A 16,880-nucleotide genomic window follows, 5' to 3' on the forward strand; every position below is an offset into this window, starting at 1 on the left:
GGGGCCAGAGAGGAGGACTCCCCCCAGCCCTTTCCCTGCCGGCAGCAGTGAGTTCAGGGGAAGGAGCCCCCCTTTCCCACCCCCCCAGCAGTACACTCACCCCCAGCACTGTCACTGCAAGTGCTCCTAGAGCCCCTCTCAGGTCCAGGAATCTCCCTCGCCTCCCCCATGGTGGGTGCCAGGGGTGCTCTGTGCCCCCTCCCTGCTGTTTTCCCTGACTGTAGCCTCACTGGCGGTGGGGGATGGGGCTGCCTCCTTGCCCAGCATGGGGCAGGAGTGGTGACTGTGGGCGGAGGGAGCCTGTGCTGATAGAGGTCCCACCGGAAAAGGGAAGGGTCTGAGGTAGAAGGGCAGGCTCAGAGTGTGCCCTGGCAGTCGATTTGGAGGGCACTAGGACCCTGCAGCAGGGCAGCATGGAGCTGCACAGAAGAAGCAGGGACGCCCTGCTCCTGGTTCAGCAAGGGGATTGAGGGGGCGGAAGACACTCAGGAGGTGCGGGGGCAGTAGGTGGGGCTGGGTGAGACCTGGCCCCAAACATTGGTGGAGCTGGCCCCTGGGCTCTGAAGATTGCTGGTGCCTGGGCACAATGTGGTATATAACATGCCGCCCATGATTAAAACCCCCCAGCTGGCCCATGGCAGCTGCCTCAGGCTCACAGGGCTCAGGCGAAGGGGCTGGTTAATTGCAGTGTAGATGTCTGGACTCGGGCTGGAGCCAGGCTGTAGGACCCTGCGAGGTGGGAGGGTGCCACCTCCCACCAGAGCCTTGGTCAGGGCTCTGCACAGACACTGACCAAGGTCAGGGTCCCCATTGTGACAGGTTCTGAACAGACACCAAGGGTATCTCTTCCCAGCCGGAACATGGACACCACAGTTAAACAGCCCCGCGGCCTGAGCCGTGTGAGCCCAAGTCAGCGGGCACGGGCCAGCCGCCGGTGTCTGACTGCAGTGTGGACGTGCCCACAGGGACAGAGAGGCCTTGCCACAAAAAGCTCAAAGGCTAAATGGGCCAATGGTGGGAGGCGACTCTCCATTTTACAGATGGGGAAACTGAAGCTCAAAGAGCTGAAGTAATTTGCTCAAGTTTCCATGGAGAATTTGGGGCAAAACTGGGAACTGACCCCAGATTGTTTGAATTCTTGCCTCTCCCCTTAACCCCAAGCCCCAGCGTGTGTGTGTACAGCTTGTTTTGGGCTGTGTCTGCCTTGCATTGGCTTCCAAGGGAGGCTGTGGCATTTCCTTCACTGGAGGTTTTTAAGACCAGGTTAGAGATACACCAGTCTGGGAATGTCTAGGGATACTTGGTTCTGCCTCAGCACAGGGGGCTGGAGTAGACGCCCTCTCAAGATCCCTTCCAGGCCTACACTGAAATCATTCTCTTTCCTGCTGTTGTGTTCTACGCTGAGCTGTTTTGCATGGTGCCGTTTGGAACTGGAATCGCCCTGTGCTGTGCTGCAGAGTTTTATGGTGCATTGTTTTGCCTCAGCTTGTTTGGTGTCTGTTGTGTTGGTTTGAGTTGAGCTCTTTTCCCTTGTGTACTTTTCTCCTAGGGTGTGTTAGTTTGCATTGTGTTGCTTTCTTCTCCTTTGTATTGTGTCATTTTAGGCTGTGGAGTGTCATTTTTTGTTGTTGTTTTTCTGAATTGCCTGACACTATGTTGTGGTGGGTTTTACTCTGTACGTTGTGTTTTATACGTATCTATTTCATAGCATCATAGAAATGTAGAGCTGGGCAGGACCTCAAGACGTCATCAAGTCCAGCTCTCTCTGCCGAGGCAGGACCAAGTCTGTGTAGATTGTCTCTGCCAGAGGTTTGTCCTACCTGTTCGTAAAAACTTCCAGGGACAGAGACACCCCAGCCCCCCTTGTAAGTCCCTTCCAGAGGGAGGGGGAATGAGCGGGGGTTTGAGAGGCACTGGCTGGGGGAGGGGCGCTGGCTGGGGTCTCGGGAGAGGGGATGAGCGGTGGGGGTCTGAGAGGTGGTGGCTGGGGAAGGGGCTGGCTGGGGGGTCTCTGCGGGAGGAGGGGATGAGTGGGGGGGGTCTGAGAGGCGGTGGCTGGGGGAGGGGGGTTGGCTGAGGGGGCTCTGTGGGGGGCTGGGCGGGGGCTGGGGGCGGTCCCGGGGGGAGACCTGGGAAAGGGGTGGATGGAAAGTGTCGGTGCAGCCCGGACATGGCCGGGGGAGGAGAAGAGCCGGTGACCCCCGAGGAACGGGGAGAGAATGGGGCAGAGATCCCCTTGGATTTACCGCTGCCCCCCCGTGGCGACCCGCCCGTGGCGACCCCCCCCGCCGCTCCCGGGCGGCCCCCGTTCTCCCGAGAGAGCCCCGCGCAACACCCAGGGCGACCCCCCCCGCCCCCAACCCCCGGCGATGGGCCCTGTGCCCCTCCCCCGATTGGGCCCCATTTTCTCTCCCCTTCGCCAGTGTCCAGCTCTCACTGTGGCTGGTGGGGGCTCTGGGGGTGTCTGGGGCCCCTGGCCAGGGGCTCTGGGGACTGGGGGCCAGGGAAGATCTGGCAGGACCCTGACTGGGGCTGTGGGGGTGTCTGGGGACCCGGTTGTGGGGTCTGGACTCTGGGTACTGGGGGGTGTCTGGGGGCTGCTACTAACCCTGATCCTGCTCCCAGATCAGTTTTTGCCACAATCCTGGCTCCAAACTCGGCCAGGCAGCCCCAGCCAGGCCCAGTCACCCTGATAACTTTCTATCCACTTACCAAACACTGTCAGATGAAATCACAGATTTTGTTTTTTTCTGCTCTTGAAAACGGCAAGAACTTCCAATCCCGTAGGAATTGTCCTAGATCTGGGGGGTGAGGCAGGTGGGAAGGGGGCTAGAAATGCCACACAATGGTCTCTTCCACAGCATTCTGGACTCCTTCTTTCTGAAATCTGGTTTCATTAAGACCATTGTTAATCCAGAGTCACTGTATGGAAAGACAAGGAGTGACTCTGGATGGACAGTGGGGCGACTGAGATCAGCAATTCTCCCTGTGAGGAGGGGCTCTCATTAGCTGCTCTCCCCAGAGAGCTAAAGGAGGGAAGCTGCTCAAAGGCTCTGTCCCTCTCTGCTCAGGACATTGGGGTTCAGCTTCCTGGGTCAGACGCTGCAGCCTCCATTGTGATCTGGGAGACCAGGCTTAGCAGCTGCTGCTCCCCCAGCGGGGTTGTGTGCTGGGAAGTGACCTTAATTAAAACTTCTTCTCTGCCTCGTCCAGGTGATGACTTTCTCCAGCTGGTACTAGCCCCTTGGGGCAGCCCTGGGCCCTGTTAATACAAATTCTACCACAGACTCCAGGTAACTGAAAGACCTCTCGGAAAGTGCTGGGGACTGGCAAGAAAGTGACTCTGCACAAACAGCCTCTCCTCCCATTAGCAATTGCCAGGAGCAAATCCAGCCATGGGAGAGCAAAGCCCCCAGGAATGGGACTGTCCCAGCCAGAGGGGCAGGGAGAGAGGACAGGGGAAGGAGAGACTGAAAGGGGCAGTGGGAGAAATGAGTGGGGGGCAGAGATTTCCAGCTCTCTAGTCCACCCAGACACATGTATTGCAGCATCCCTGGGCAGAACCACTTTCCAGTGATCAAGAAAAGGCTCAGACAGAGGAAAAGCCAGTTCCTGACTCCATATTCCCCCTGTTGGGGTGTGACTGCCCTGGGGTCAGTGTCTGAGGGAATCCCCCACAGTGACTCCTTGGGTTCTGCTCTTTTCTAGCCTTGTGTTCAGAGACTTTGTTACGGGGTGAGGGGAGGCAGAAGGGAGGTTAAAAATATCTCTGTGGGCTTAGCCTGGCAGGAAGGGCCAGGTCTACACTGTAATAAAGAGATCAAGCATGTTCCCAGCATGGCAGAGTCTAGGATGCCTGTCTGGAGGGAAAGGGCCTGGGGGAATCGTGATGTGAAATTAACTAAAGCCTGTTCTGAAACCTCCACAACTGCCCTTCTCGTCCTGCCAGGCTGCAGAATGACGTCCATGTTTTGCTCCATCTCATCTCATCCTCCCATGGGACAGGGAAGAGAAATGGCTGCAGTGGAGCCAGCTCAGGTAGGGATTATTTTTTTGAGGGGGGGTTGGTGGGTTCCTATAGGAGGGAGATGGACAGCAAATACAGCGGAGATGGGAAGGTTTGCACAGTCTGGTTTGGAGCGGGGCAGGAAATGCACAGGGTGGAGAAAGGGAGGAGGGCAGGGTGTGACAAACCTGCTGGGAGTTGTTTAATAAGTGGCCTAGATTCTAGGAACAGACCCATGAGGTTCAGAGGTGTAAATGCTCTAGTCTGTGGAGCAGAAAATAACCCACTTGAATGGGGCTGGGAAAACTGACCAGACTCATAGTGCTGGAGCCTGACCCGACTAACCAGTGGCTGCTGTGAGATATGAAGGGGGCACCCACCAGTGAGGGTTAGGGGAGATTCCCCTCCCTTCATATCCAGCTCCTCACAATGAGGAGGGTGTTGGGCTTCCTACCAGGGATCTCTCCCTGGTCCCTGCTAGGGGCTCCCTCTCCTCTATCAGTCTGTGGCTAGTAGGTGTGTGATGGATCTGCTGGGAGAGATAAGGGGCTCTCTTTGTCCCCTCACTCTGATGTTTCCGGGATGCTCTGAGCAGGGTGGGGGTGGGACTTTGTTGACTGCAATCCACCAGGGCTTCCCTTTGATGGGCTCCTCTCCTCACAAATAGTGGGGCTGTGAATGGGGCAGCAGGTATTGAGTGTTGGACTCTTGCTCTTTCAGGGGCCGGTAACCTTCGAGGAGGTGGCTGTGTATTTCACCAGTGAAGAGTGGGCTCTGCTGGACCCCGCTCAGAGAGCCCTCTACTGGGATGTCATGCAGGAGAACTATGAGAATGTGACCTCACTGGGTAAGGGTTACTGTCCCCTCGGTTCTTGGAAGGGGAAATGGAGAGAGAAGGTTTACGCCAGCCCCACAATGCCGCCTCTACTCTGCCCTGTTTCAGCATCAGCCCAATATGCCAGTGACACACACACTACCAGAGACCCTCCCCTGCTGCAGAACACTTTGGGAACAGAGCACAGGAGCCGTATCGCACAATGTCAAATATCTCCTGTTTGCTCAAGTAAAACTGAGGGTTAAGTGCAGCATAATCAACAGAAGCTTCCTAGGGGTCACCAGATGAAATTAATAGGCAGCAGGTTTAAAGAAAATGAAAGGAAGTAGTTCTTCACGCAGCGCACAGTCAACGTGTGGAACTCCTTACCTGAGGAGGTTGTGAAGGCTAGGACTATAACAGCGTTTAAAAGAGAACTGGATAAATTCATGGTGGTTAAGTCCATCAATGGCTATTAGCCAGGATGGGTAAGGAATGGTGTCCCTAGCCTCTGTTTGTCAGACGATGGAGATGGATGGCAGGAGAGAGATCACTTGATCATTGCCTGTTAGGTTCACTCCCTCTGGGGCACCTGGCATTGGCCACTGTCGGTAGACAGAATACTGGGCTAGATGGACCTTTGGATCTGACCCGGTACGGCCGTTCTTATGTTATGTATGTATGTGGGCATTTGGTGCAAGGAGCTCCTGGCCCTCAGAGACCGTGTGAAGGCTTTGGAGGCCAGGGTGTTGGAACTGGAGGAGCTAAGGGGGGCAGAGAAGTATGTTGATGAGGCTTTCCGGGACGCTATAGAATTGTCCCAACTCTGGTCAGACGGCCCCCCACATTGTTGAGGAGGATGAAAGGCCCAGGGAATGAGAGCAGTCAACGGGAGCAGAGGGAAAGCTTCTCATAGTTGGGACCCTCACCCCAACAGTATCTGGAAGAACCTCTTGCACTGAGGTTACCTCACCGGGGGAGGGAACTCCACTCATTAAGAAAAGGCAGCTGTTAGTAATGGGAGATGTGATCATTAGAAACAAGGATATCTGGGTTTGTGATGACCAGGAGAACCGTATGGTGAGTTGCCTGCCTGGTGCGTAGGTTGCGGATTTCTCAAGGCATCTAAATAGATTTATATGTAGTGCTGGGGAGGAGCCAGTGGTCATGGTACATGTAGATACCAATGACATAGGGAAGGGTAGGTGAAACGTCCTGGAGGCCAAATTTAATCTGCTAGGAAAGAGACTGAAATCCAGGACCTCTATGGTGGCATTCTCAGAAATGCTCCCAGTTCCACACGCAGGGCCAAGTAGGCAGGCAGAGCTTCGGAGTCTCAATGCGTGGATGAGATGATGGTGTAGAGAGATGGGGTTTAGATTTATTAGGAACTGGGGAAACTTTGGGGATGGGGGAGCCTATACAGGAAGGATGGGCTCCACCTAAACCAAAGTGGATACAGACTGCTGGCACTTAACATTAAAAAGGTTGCAGAGCAGTTTTTAAACTAGGAGATGCGGGGAAAGCCAATGGCTGCAGAGGAGCACGTGGATTGGACAGAGACTTCTCTTAGAGGAGAGTGTAGTGATAGAGATTTTTCTAGTTTTAGTCAGGAAGAGAGGCTGGAAGAGGATAAAGTAGGGGCCAGATCAGCCGAGAAGCATTCACGCACAAAAGAATCTAACACATCAGAAAAGGGCAGACAAATAAACAGTGACAAGTTTTTAAAGTGCGTGTACACAAATGCTAGAAGTGTAAATAATAAGATGGGTGAATTAGAGTGCCTCGTGTTAAAAGAGGATATTGACATAATAGGCATCACAGAAACCTGGTGGAATGAGGACAATCAATGGGACACAATCATTCCAGGGTACAAAATATATCGGAAGGACAGAGGAGGTCATACTCGGGGGGGTGGGGAGGGGAGTGGCACTGTATGTTAAAGAAAATGTAGACTCAAATGAAGTAAAAATCTTAAATGAAACTGCATGTTCCATAGAATCTCTATGGATAGTAATTCCATGCTCTAATAAGAATATAACAATAGGGATCTATTATCGACCCCCTGTCAAAGACAGTGATAGTGAGGATGAAATGCGAAGGGAGATTAGAGAGGCTATCAAAATAAAGAACTCCATAATAGTGGGAGATTTCAATTATCCCCATATTGACTGGGTACGTAACCTCAGGACAAAATGCAGAGACAAAATTTCTCGATACTTCAAATGACTGTTTCTTGGAGCAGCTGGTACAAGAACCCACTAGGGGAGAAGCAACTCTCCATTTAGTCCTGAGTGGAGAGCAGGATCTTGTCCAAGAGGTAATTATAACAGGACCGCTTGGAAATAGTGATCATAATATAACAAAATTTAACATTCCTGTGGTGGGAAGAACAACTCAACACTGTGGTATTTAATTTCAGAAAGGGGAACTATGCAAAAATGAGGGGCTAGTTAAACAGAAATTAAAAGGTACAGTGACTAGAGTGAAATCCCTGCAAGCTGCATGGACACTTTTCAAAGACACAATATTAGAAGCCCAACTTAAATGTATACCCCAAATTAAAAAAACACAGCAAAAGAATTAAAAAGAGCCACTGTGGCTTGGCTTAACCGTGTAAAAGAAGCAGTGAGAGATAAAAAGGCATCTTTTAAAAAGTGGAAGTCAGATCCTAGTGAGGTGTATATAGAAGGGAGCATAAGTACTGCCAAATTAAGTGTAAAATGTAATAAGAAAAGCCAAAAAGGAGTTTGAGGAACAGCTAGCCAAAAACTCAGAAGGTAATAACAAAATGTTTTCTAAGTACATCAAAAGCAGGAAGCTGTCAAACAACCAGTGGGGCCCCTGGACGATTGAGATACAAAAGGAGCCCTTAAAGACGGTAAAGTCATTGCGGAGAAACTAAATGCATTCTTTGCTTCAGTCTTCATGGCTGAGGATGTTAGGGAGATTCCCAAACCTTTTGTGGGTGACAAATCTGAGGAATTGCCACAGATTGAAGTGTCACTAGAGGAGGTTTTGGAACTAATTGATAACCTTAAATGTAACAAGTCACCGGAACCAGATGGTATTTACCCAAGAGTTCTGAAGGAACTCAAATGTGAAATTGGGGAACTATGAGCTATGGTTTGTAACCTGTCCTTTAAATCAGCTTCTGTACCCAATGACTGGAAGATTGCTAATGTAACGCCAATATTTAAAAAGGGCTCTAGAGGCGATCCTGGCAATTACAGACCGGTAAGTCTAATGTCTGTGCCAGGCAAATTAGTTGAAACAATAGTAAAGAATAAAATTGTCAGGCACATAGAAGAACAAAAATTGTTGGGCAAAAGTCAACATAGTTTCTGTAAAGGGAAATCATGTCTTTCTAGTCTATTAGAGTTCTTTGAAGGTGTCAACAAACATGTGGACAAGGGGGATCCAGTGGACATAGTGTACTTAGATTTCCAGAAAGCCTTTGACAAGGTCTCTCACCAAAGGCTCTTACATAAATGAAGTTATCATGGGATAAGAGGGAAGATCTTTTCATGGATTGAGAACTAGTTAAAAGACAGGGAACAAAGGGTAGGAATAAATGGTAAATTTTCAGAATGAAGAGGAGTAACTAGTGGTGTTCCCCAAGGGTCAGTCCAAGGACCAATCCTATTCAACTTATTCATAAATGATCTGGAGAAAGGGGTAAACAGTGGGTTGGCCAAGTTTGCAGATGTTACTAAACTGCTCAAGATAATTAAGACCAAAGCAGACTGTGAAGAACTTCAAAAAGATCTCACAAAACTAAGTGATTGGGCAACAAAATGGCAAATGAAATTTAATGTGGATAAATGTAAAGTAATGCACATTGGAAAAACGACCCCAACTATACATACAATATGATGGGGGCAAATTTAGCTACAACGAGTCAGGAAAAAGATCTTTTTGTCATTGTGGATAGTTCTCTGAAGACATCCAGCAGTGTGCAGCAGAAGTCAAAAAAGCAAACAGGAGGTTAGAAATTATTTAAAAAGGGATAGACAATAATACAGAGAATATCTTATTGCCCTTATATAAATCAATGGAAATAACTAATTTAGACCCCATCATTTTATATGTATATTTGGGATTATGTTTTCCAGTGGGCTGCACTATATGTTATCCTGACATCTAGTAGTGCTGAGATGCTGCATTCAGTAATATCCCTGCCCTTCCTGTCCCGTTTCTCCACTGAGCCCCACGCTTATGTTTCCAGCTTCCCCGGGACTCTCTCTTTGTCTCTGGACCTGTCTGTCAGCAAGAAGCAGAGCCAGGGAGACTTGCCCTCTCTCTGGAGACTTCGATTTCTGGGACATGGATTTACTTTCTATGTGTTTTAAGAGACTTTGAAATTGAGTGTCTGTGACATTAAGCACAGTACAATCTGGAGTGTTGAACAGCTGTTCCCTCAGTTCCCCAGGCTGGGGTGCCTTTTACACTGCTCTACTGTGAGAGCAGCCACTCCTGGGCAGGTAACACGCAGTCTCCAGCATGTAACTCGCTCCCAGCTACACAGTTTTGAGTGCTGCTAGTCAGCAACTCCCGAATTACATACCATACAGGGGAACCCCAGAAAATTCTCTGCTCCCAGACATCTCCCAGAAATGTGCATCTTGTCCTGTCCAGCACACTACTGAACAGTGGGAGCTCATATGAAATCTGTTATTTCATCAATGGAAAATGACATGCACCAGCCTTGTTATTCCAAATGGAGTTTCCAACACACTTTAATCCAACCACACTGGTTAGAGAAAACAATAAACCAAGATTAACTACTGGGGGAAAAAAAAAAAAAAGATTTTCAGTGACTACAAGTAATTAGCAGGGACAGCACCAGACCCCAGCACACCAATCACGTGCTTGGGGTGGCATGCCGCGGGGGGCGCTCTGCTGGTCCCGGGAGGGCAGCAGACGGCTCCGGTGGACCTCCCGCAGACCTGCCTGCGGAGGGTCCGCTGGTCCTGCGGCTGGGGTGGAGCATCCGCAGGCACGTCTGCGGGAGGTCCACCAGAGCCGTGGGACAGGCGACCGGCAGAGCGCCCCCCGCGGTGTGCCACCGTGCTTGGGGCGGCGAAATGGCTAGAGCCGCCCCTGGTAATGAGGCATAAAAGTCAGAATTGTTTACAAAAGAAATGCAAGATAAAGCACAAACTAATGTTTAACTTAACAAGCTAAAACAGATTTAAAACTAATGATTCTCTCACCATCTGCTGAGACAGGCTGGTTTTCCTTTCAGCCGGGAATCCCTCTAACCTACCCCTGCTGCCCACATTCAGTTCTTCAGGAGTTGTCATGAGCAGAGGGAAAGGGGGGGGAGAGAGAGAGAGTCTCATGCATTTTCCTCACCTCTCTTTATAATTCAGTCCTTTGTACTAGAAACAAATCCAGTTCTCAGCTGAGTCATGGTGACAGGCTGTCGTAGATATGAGTTTCAAGTGGTCCCTGTGATGGAATGTAAATGTCTTCTTCACACCTTCCCCCTCCTGGAGAATGGCTATTTGACCAGCTGTTTGCCTTGCTGTCTCTGAGGAACTTAGGGTTTGGGTTGCAACTTTTTCAGTAACATCATGCCGTAAAATCTCATAACTTTACATACAGTGTTGCTACACATTTTAAGGAGGATTTTCAGTAGATTGTCTTTTCAAATGGTACCGAACAAGCCATACAGTGATAAATCAAGGGGGAGGGGAGGGATCTCCCTTTTATAAACACCCAGCCAGCCAGATTGCTGTAAAATCCTTGTTGGTGTGACTTCTCTGCTTGCTTTACCTGTAAAGGGTTAACAAGGCCATAGGTAAAAGAAAAGGAGTGGGCACCTGACCAAAAGAGCCAATGGAAAGACTAGAACTTTTTAAAATGGGACAGTAACTTTCCCTTTGTCTGTTGTTCTCTGGAGAAGGTGACACGGAGTAGCAATGCTGTGTGTGGCTTGAAGCAGGTTTGAAAATTCATCTTCCATCCCTAGAAGAAATGATTTGGACAGGGAATGTTTAGACAGACACAATCAGGTTTATATTTTTTATTTTGGCTTTTGGAGCTCCTCTGTGCTATCCCAGATGCTTTTGTTTGCTTCTAAGCTTTAAGTTGAACCCCCAAGAAAGCTATTTTAGGTGCTTACAACAATTGTTTCTTTTAAGATCTAGCAAAAGCCTAAGTTCCAGATTTATTGTTTTTCTTTTCAATTTTAATAAAATTTCTCTCTCTTAAGAACAGGGTTAGATTTTTGGTGTCCTTTGTTTTCTTTCTCAGCTCTTTCCCGGAGGGGAGGTGAAAGGGCTTGAGGGTGCCCCACAGGGAAGAATTCTCAAGTGCTCCTTCCTGGGTCCAAGGGTTTGGGGTTTTTTTTTGCATTTGGGTGGTGGCAGCATTTACCAAGCCAAGGTCAGAGAAAAGCTGTAACTTTGGGGGTTTAATACAAGCCTAGAGTTGCACAAATTAATTTTTAGAATCCTGGCGGGCCCCCACTTTCTGCACTCGGAGTGACAGAGTGGAGATTCAGCCCTGACACATACTATGAACAAAATTGATCATAATTTTCTAGAAGAGTGAACATAGGGGCACAGACTTGCACAGTGTCTGTCTGTGTGTTCCCAACATATATGTGGGTATTTCAGTCCCTCACAAGCAAGGTGTTCGGCATCTTCAAACACCTGGGGAACCGGTCCTGGGAATTCACTGCTTTATTAAGTGACACTCTATGGAATTGAGAGACACTTTATATTATTATTATTTTATTATAAATACCAGTATGATGAAATTGCAATGAATCGTGCTAGATATGCCTTGTAAGGTATCAATGAAAATGTTATGATTTTCCAAGTTTGATAATCTTGTTTCTATCTTTATATTGTGAGTTATAGATATGTAGGGTATATCTGTATTCCAGACTTGTGTAGTGTTTCTGAGTGACACCCCCAGACATATTGGCATCAGCGCTGCCCAGCCTGTTTGATGGCCCATCCGGGGTCATCAGCTGTACAATGAACCCATTGAAAGGATCAAGGGGAGACACCTCTTGAGTCAGCAAGACATGCAGGGATATGCCTGTGTACTGAGACCTCCAAGGCTTTTCCATGCCATGTGCTGTGAAGCTTGTGTTTGGGACACAGGAAGTAGAAGCCACTTGGCAAAAGGAATATAAAGGGCAGCTGCATCATCTCCATTTTGTCTTCAGTCCCTCTTCCTACCTCTGGAGCAACTTCTCTACAAACTGAACCTTGGAACAAAGGACTGAATGATGTGGGGGGAGGGATAGCTCAGTGGTTTGAGCATTGACCTGCTAAACCCAGTATTGTGAGTTCAATCCTTGAGGGCCACTTAGGGATCTGGGGCAAAAAATCATTACCAGAGAGCCTTTCAAGCCAGAAACTCACCAATACTGCTAAGAACCAGATATATAGATTTCTGAATGTATCTGACTGTTTTCCCATTTTAACAACTTCCTTTTTCTTTCCTTCTTTTATAATAAACCTTTAGTTGAGATGCTTTCTTGCTTATAAACCTTTAGTTTAGATGCTAAGGATTGGCTGGCATCATAGTATTCTGGGTAAGATCCAAACCTATACAGACCTGGTAATGTGGCTGACTCTGGGGTCAGAAGAACACTTCGTTTATGTGATCAGAGTTTTTAAATAACTTCTCACTGTGCCGGACCTAGGTGCTGATTGGGAGTCAGAGAACTGGAATGCAGTAAAGGGGGCCGCGTGTGATGTCTTTTTTCAGTTTCTCAATAACCAGTGTGGGGGATCAGAAGCACAGTTGGTGACTGATCGGTGAATTTAACTTCCATGTTAACCACCACTTTTGGGAGCATCTGCTCTCCCTTTTTCAGTCTGCCCTGATCTTGGCATTTTCAGTGTGGACTGCCCCAGGCACACTGGGTCACAGTAAGCACTGAAGTTAAATTAATAGTGTTTTTTATGACAGAGTCATATGAAATCAGCTGAACTCCTTTGTTTTCTTTTATCTGAGCAGCGTTTCCAGTTTCCAAACCTCATATAATCTCCCAGCTGGAACAAGGGGAAGAGCCATGGGTCCCAGACCTCCAGGGTTCAGAGGAAAGAGAGATCCTGAGAGTTTCCTGCACAGGTGAGGAAAGATTAAACCAACTCAGAATCTGGAAGTGCCTGAAGGAAACATCTGGGATGCCCTACAAAGCCCTTGGAAGGTTTCTCAGTTCATTATTGTCCCTAGCAGGGGTCGTATCCTCAGGGTAAATATAGCTCATGGCTTCCTGTAGACCCTAGCAGACACCAGGCAGTAGCTTCCTCCCTTTCCCCTGTGAGTTTGGATGGGATGTGAGGGCGGAATTGATCCCCTCCTTTCTCCTGTTTGGGGAAGAGTTTGGGGGAGTTCAGTTCCTGATTTTTATTTGACGTCTCCAGCACTTGTTTTGGTTTGGCCTTCCCTTTCCATCCCTGTCTGAGGTTTCTGTCTCTATCACAGCAGGTGACGCAATGGTATGTGAGAAAGAGGAGGAGAATTCTCAGCAGGAAAATGTTGAGAAAGTGGCTAAACACAGAGAATTATCGCAAAGATCGAAAAGGAATGTGTCCTGGAGTCATGAGCAGGGAAAATCCTGTGAGATTCAGCACAGACCAGAAAGAGAGCAAGGAAACCAGCCAGAGGAGAAAATGGGTAAATTTATTTCCTGTCGGGAACTCAGAAAAGCGTCAAGGAAACCACAACACAGCAGGAAGTCCTCATGGGAAAGAGGAAAATACATGCACTGAGTGTGGAAAAACCTTCACTTGCAGCTCAGCCCTTTCTGTTCATCAGAGAATCCACACAGGGGAGAGGCCCTATGAATGCAGTGAGTGTGGGAAAAGCTTCAATAGCAGCTCAGACCTTTCTCAACATCAGAGAATCCACACCGGGGAGAGGCCCTATGAATGCTGTGAGTGTGGGAAAACCTTCAATTACAGATCAGCCCTTTCTCAACATCGGAGAATCCACACAGGAGAGGCCCTTTTATTGCAGTGAGTGTGGAAAAACCTTCCCTTGCAGCTCATCCTTTTCTGTTCATCAGAGAATCCACACAGGGGAGAGGCCCTTTGATTGCAGTGAGTGTGGGAAAAGCTTTATTACCAGCTCAGACCTTTCTAAACATCAGAGAATCCACACAGGGAAGAGGCCCTATGAATGTCATGAGTGTGGGAAAAGCTTCTCTAGCAGCTCAGCCCTTTCTCAACATCAGAGAATCCACACAGGGGAGAGGCCCTATGAATGCCGTGAGTGTGGGAAAAGCTTCAATAGCAGCTCAGGCCTTTCTAAACATCAGAGAATCCACACAGGGGAGAGGCCCTTTTATTGCAGTGAGTGTGGAAAACCTTCACTTGCAGCTCAGCCCTTTCTATTCATCAGAGAATCCACACAGGGGAGAGGCCCTATGAATGCCATGAGTGTGGGAAAAGCTTCACTAGGAGCTCAGCCCTTTGTCAGCATCAGAGAATCCACACAGGGGAGAGGCCCTATGAATGCCGTGAGTGTGGGAAAACCTTCAGTCGGAGTTCAGGCCTTTCTAAACATCAGAGAATCCACACAGGGGAGAGGCTCTTTGATTGCAGTGAGTGTGGGAAAACCTTCACTTGCAGCTCAGCCATTTCTGTTCATCAGAGAATCCACACAGGGGAGAGGCTCTTTGATTGCAGTGAGTGTGGGAAAACCTTCACTTACAGATCAGTCCTTTCTCAACATCAGAGAATCCACACAGGGGAGAGGCCCTATGAATGCCGTGAGTGTGGGAAAAGCTTCATTAGCAGTTCAGGACTTTCTAAACATCAGAGAATCCACACAGGGGAGAGGCCCTTTTATTGCAGTGAGTGTGGAAAAACCTTCACTTGCAGCTCAGCCTTTTCTGTTCATCAGAGAATCCACACAGGGGAGAGGCCCTATGAATGCCGTGAGTGTGGGAAAAGCTTCACTAGCAGCTCAGCCTTTTCTGTTCATCAGAGAATCCACACAGGGGAGAGGCCCTATGAATGTCATGAGTGTGGGAAAAGCTTTATTACCAGCTCAGACCTTTCTAAACATCAGATAATCCACACAGGGAAGAGGCCCTATGAATGTCATGAGTGTGGGAAAAGCTTCTCTAGCAGCTCAGGCCTTTCTAAACATCACAAAATCCACACCGGTGAGAGACCTTATAAATGCAGTGAGTGTGGGAAAACCTTCAATCACAGCTCACACCTTCTTACCCATCTCAGAATCCACACAGGTATGCAACCCAATGGAAGCAGTGAGTGTGGGAAAACCTTGTCTTGCCACTGAGACCATGTGAGCCATCAGAGAATCTGCAAGGGGGATCAACACCATAAAAACCTCTAGGGCTATCAATACTTTAATACTTTCCTGATTCCCACTTTTAAAAGCTGTTTGAAGCACCGATATCCCTCAGCTTGTCCAGATGAGTGAGTGGCCTATTTTTGCATTTTGCAGTTTGACCTCTTTGAGGTGGACTCATTTATCCTTTCTATCAACTCCATTCTCCCATAAGTAATTCAGTGTGCCCTTCCTATCAGGAACCAGGGAGCGTCACATTTATACCATTCCTCCTATTGCAAAGTTATTGTTAGAGTCACCAGTGTTACAGATTGTATCATTGCCAGTTGTTCTCATGTTGTGCTGAAGAGCAGTTATCATGGGAACTTTTCATATGACATTTAAATGAAGAGCAGGGGCAGGAAAAAATTGTCATTTCAGCCTCTGTGATACTGGAAGGAGATGTAAAAAGCGACAGAGTCCTGTGGCACCTTATAGACTAAAATACGTACTGGAGCATAAGCAATATACAAAAACCTGTAGGAGAACACTTCAACCTCCCTGGACACACAATAGCAGACTTAAAAGTGCCATCCTGCAGCAAAAATACTTCAGGGCCAGACTCCAAAGAGAAACTGCTGAGCTTCAGTTCATCTGCAAATTTGACACCATCAGCTCAGGACTAAACAAAGACTGTCCCTGGCTAGCCAGCTACAGAACCAGTTTCTCCTCCCTTGGTGTTCATACCTCAACTGCTAGAAGAGGGGCCCATCCTCCCTGATTTAACTAACCTTGTTATCTCTAGCCTGATTGTTGCCTGCATATTTATACCCGCCCCTGGAAATTTGCACTACATGCATCTGACGATGTGGGGATTCACCCACAAAAGCTCATGCACCCATATGTCTGTTAGTCTACAAGGTGCCACAGGACTCTTTGTCACCTTTTACAGATCCAGACTAACACGGCTACCCCTCTGATACTTGGAAGGAGATGGGGTGACTCAGAGATTCCCTCCTTCCCCATCATGGCAGAACTGTTACCTTTTGTCTGAGCCAGGCAGAGTTTATCGTCATCACATTCTACCCCTCCACTTCTCAAAGTGTCATGTGATGAAGAGTTCTCAGTTGTCTGTGCTTGGAGATGATGCTTTGACTTATTTAATCCTATGCCAGAGTTGCTATGACTGGAGATGAAAGTATCAAAGACTGGGAAGGGGAATTCAAATGGATCCTAATCGCAGTGTGATCATTTCCAGTTTAAATCCCAGGTTCCATCTATTGGTAAAGCCAATTCTGGCAAGGTGGCTGTTTTTTCCCCCATTATGGGGATGCTAGGATACTAAACGTTGTAAATAACATAACTGACTATTGAGACAGTGCTCAATGAAATATGTTTGACTGGATCAGAGGAGAATGTGATGGGAGAATCTCTTGTCCTGATTCTAAATAATTAGATGTAACCTGCTCTGGAATTTCAGTTTACACGTTCATTGTCATGTATTTTATCTCTCTGTGATCTGGGTTTCTATTTTTCTTGATGGCTGTGTGGTCACACAATTAGATATTAGTTCAGCTCAGATTTATTGGAGAGTTTAAGACTAATGACCATTTGCTAAAGTCATCATTTCTCACTTCAGCTTTGCTTTTTCCCCATCCTTCCATGATGATATGGAGAAAGTTCAAGTTCAGTTCTGTCAATAGAAGAGAACTCTCCAATTTACTGGCCATGCTAACAAAGACACCGCAGTGATTTAAAATCTCCACTTGGAAATGGTGAACAGCAGCA

At 48.1% G+C, this 16,880-nt stretch overlaps 1 protein-coding gene across 1 annotated transcript in view; it reads left to right on the top strand.

Annotated features, from left to right (window-relative positions):
• The window catches only part of LOC120375613 (zinc finger protein 850-like), a gene marked incomplete at its 3' end in the record, with an annotated part of 68,861 nt that extends 53,883 nt beyond the window's left edge, over positions 1-14,978 (top strand). The window contains exons 3-5 of the mRNA XM_039496348.1: positions 13,624-13,732; positions 13,896-14,095; positions 14,179-14,978. Of these exons, the coding sequence (XP_039352282.1) occupies positions 13,624-13,732; positions 13,896-14,095; positions 14,179-14,978 (1,109 nt within the window). The remainder of the gene's footprint in view (positions 1-13,623; positions 13,733-13,895; positions 14,096-14,178) is intronic.
• Between the last annotated feature and the right edge of the window lie 1,902 nt (positions 14,979-16,880).

This window comes from Mauremys reevesii, linkage group 12 (assembly GCF_016161935.1).
Source record: "Mauremys reevesii isolate NIE-2019 linkage group 12, ASM1616193v1, whole genome shotgun sequence".
NCBI classification, from domain to species: Eukaryota; Metazoa; Chordata; order Testudines; family Geoemydidae; genus Mauremys; species Mauremys reevesii.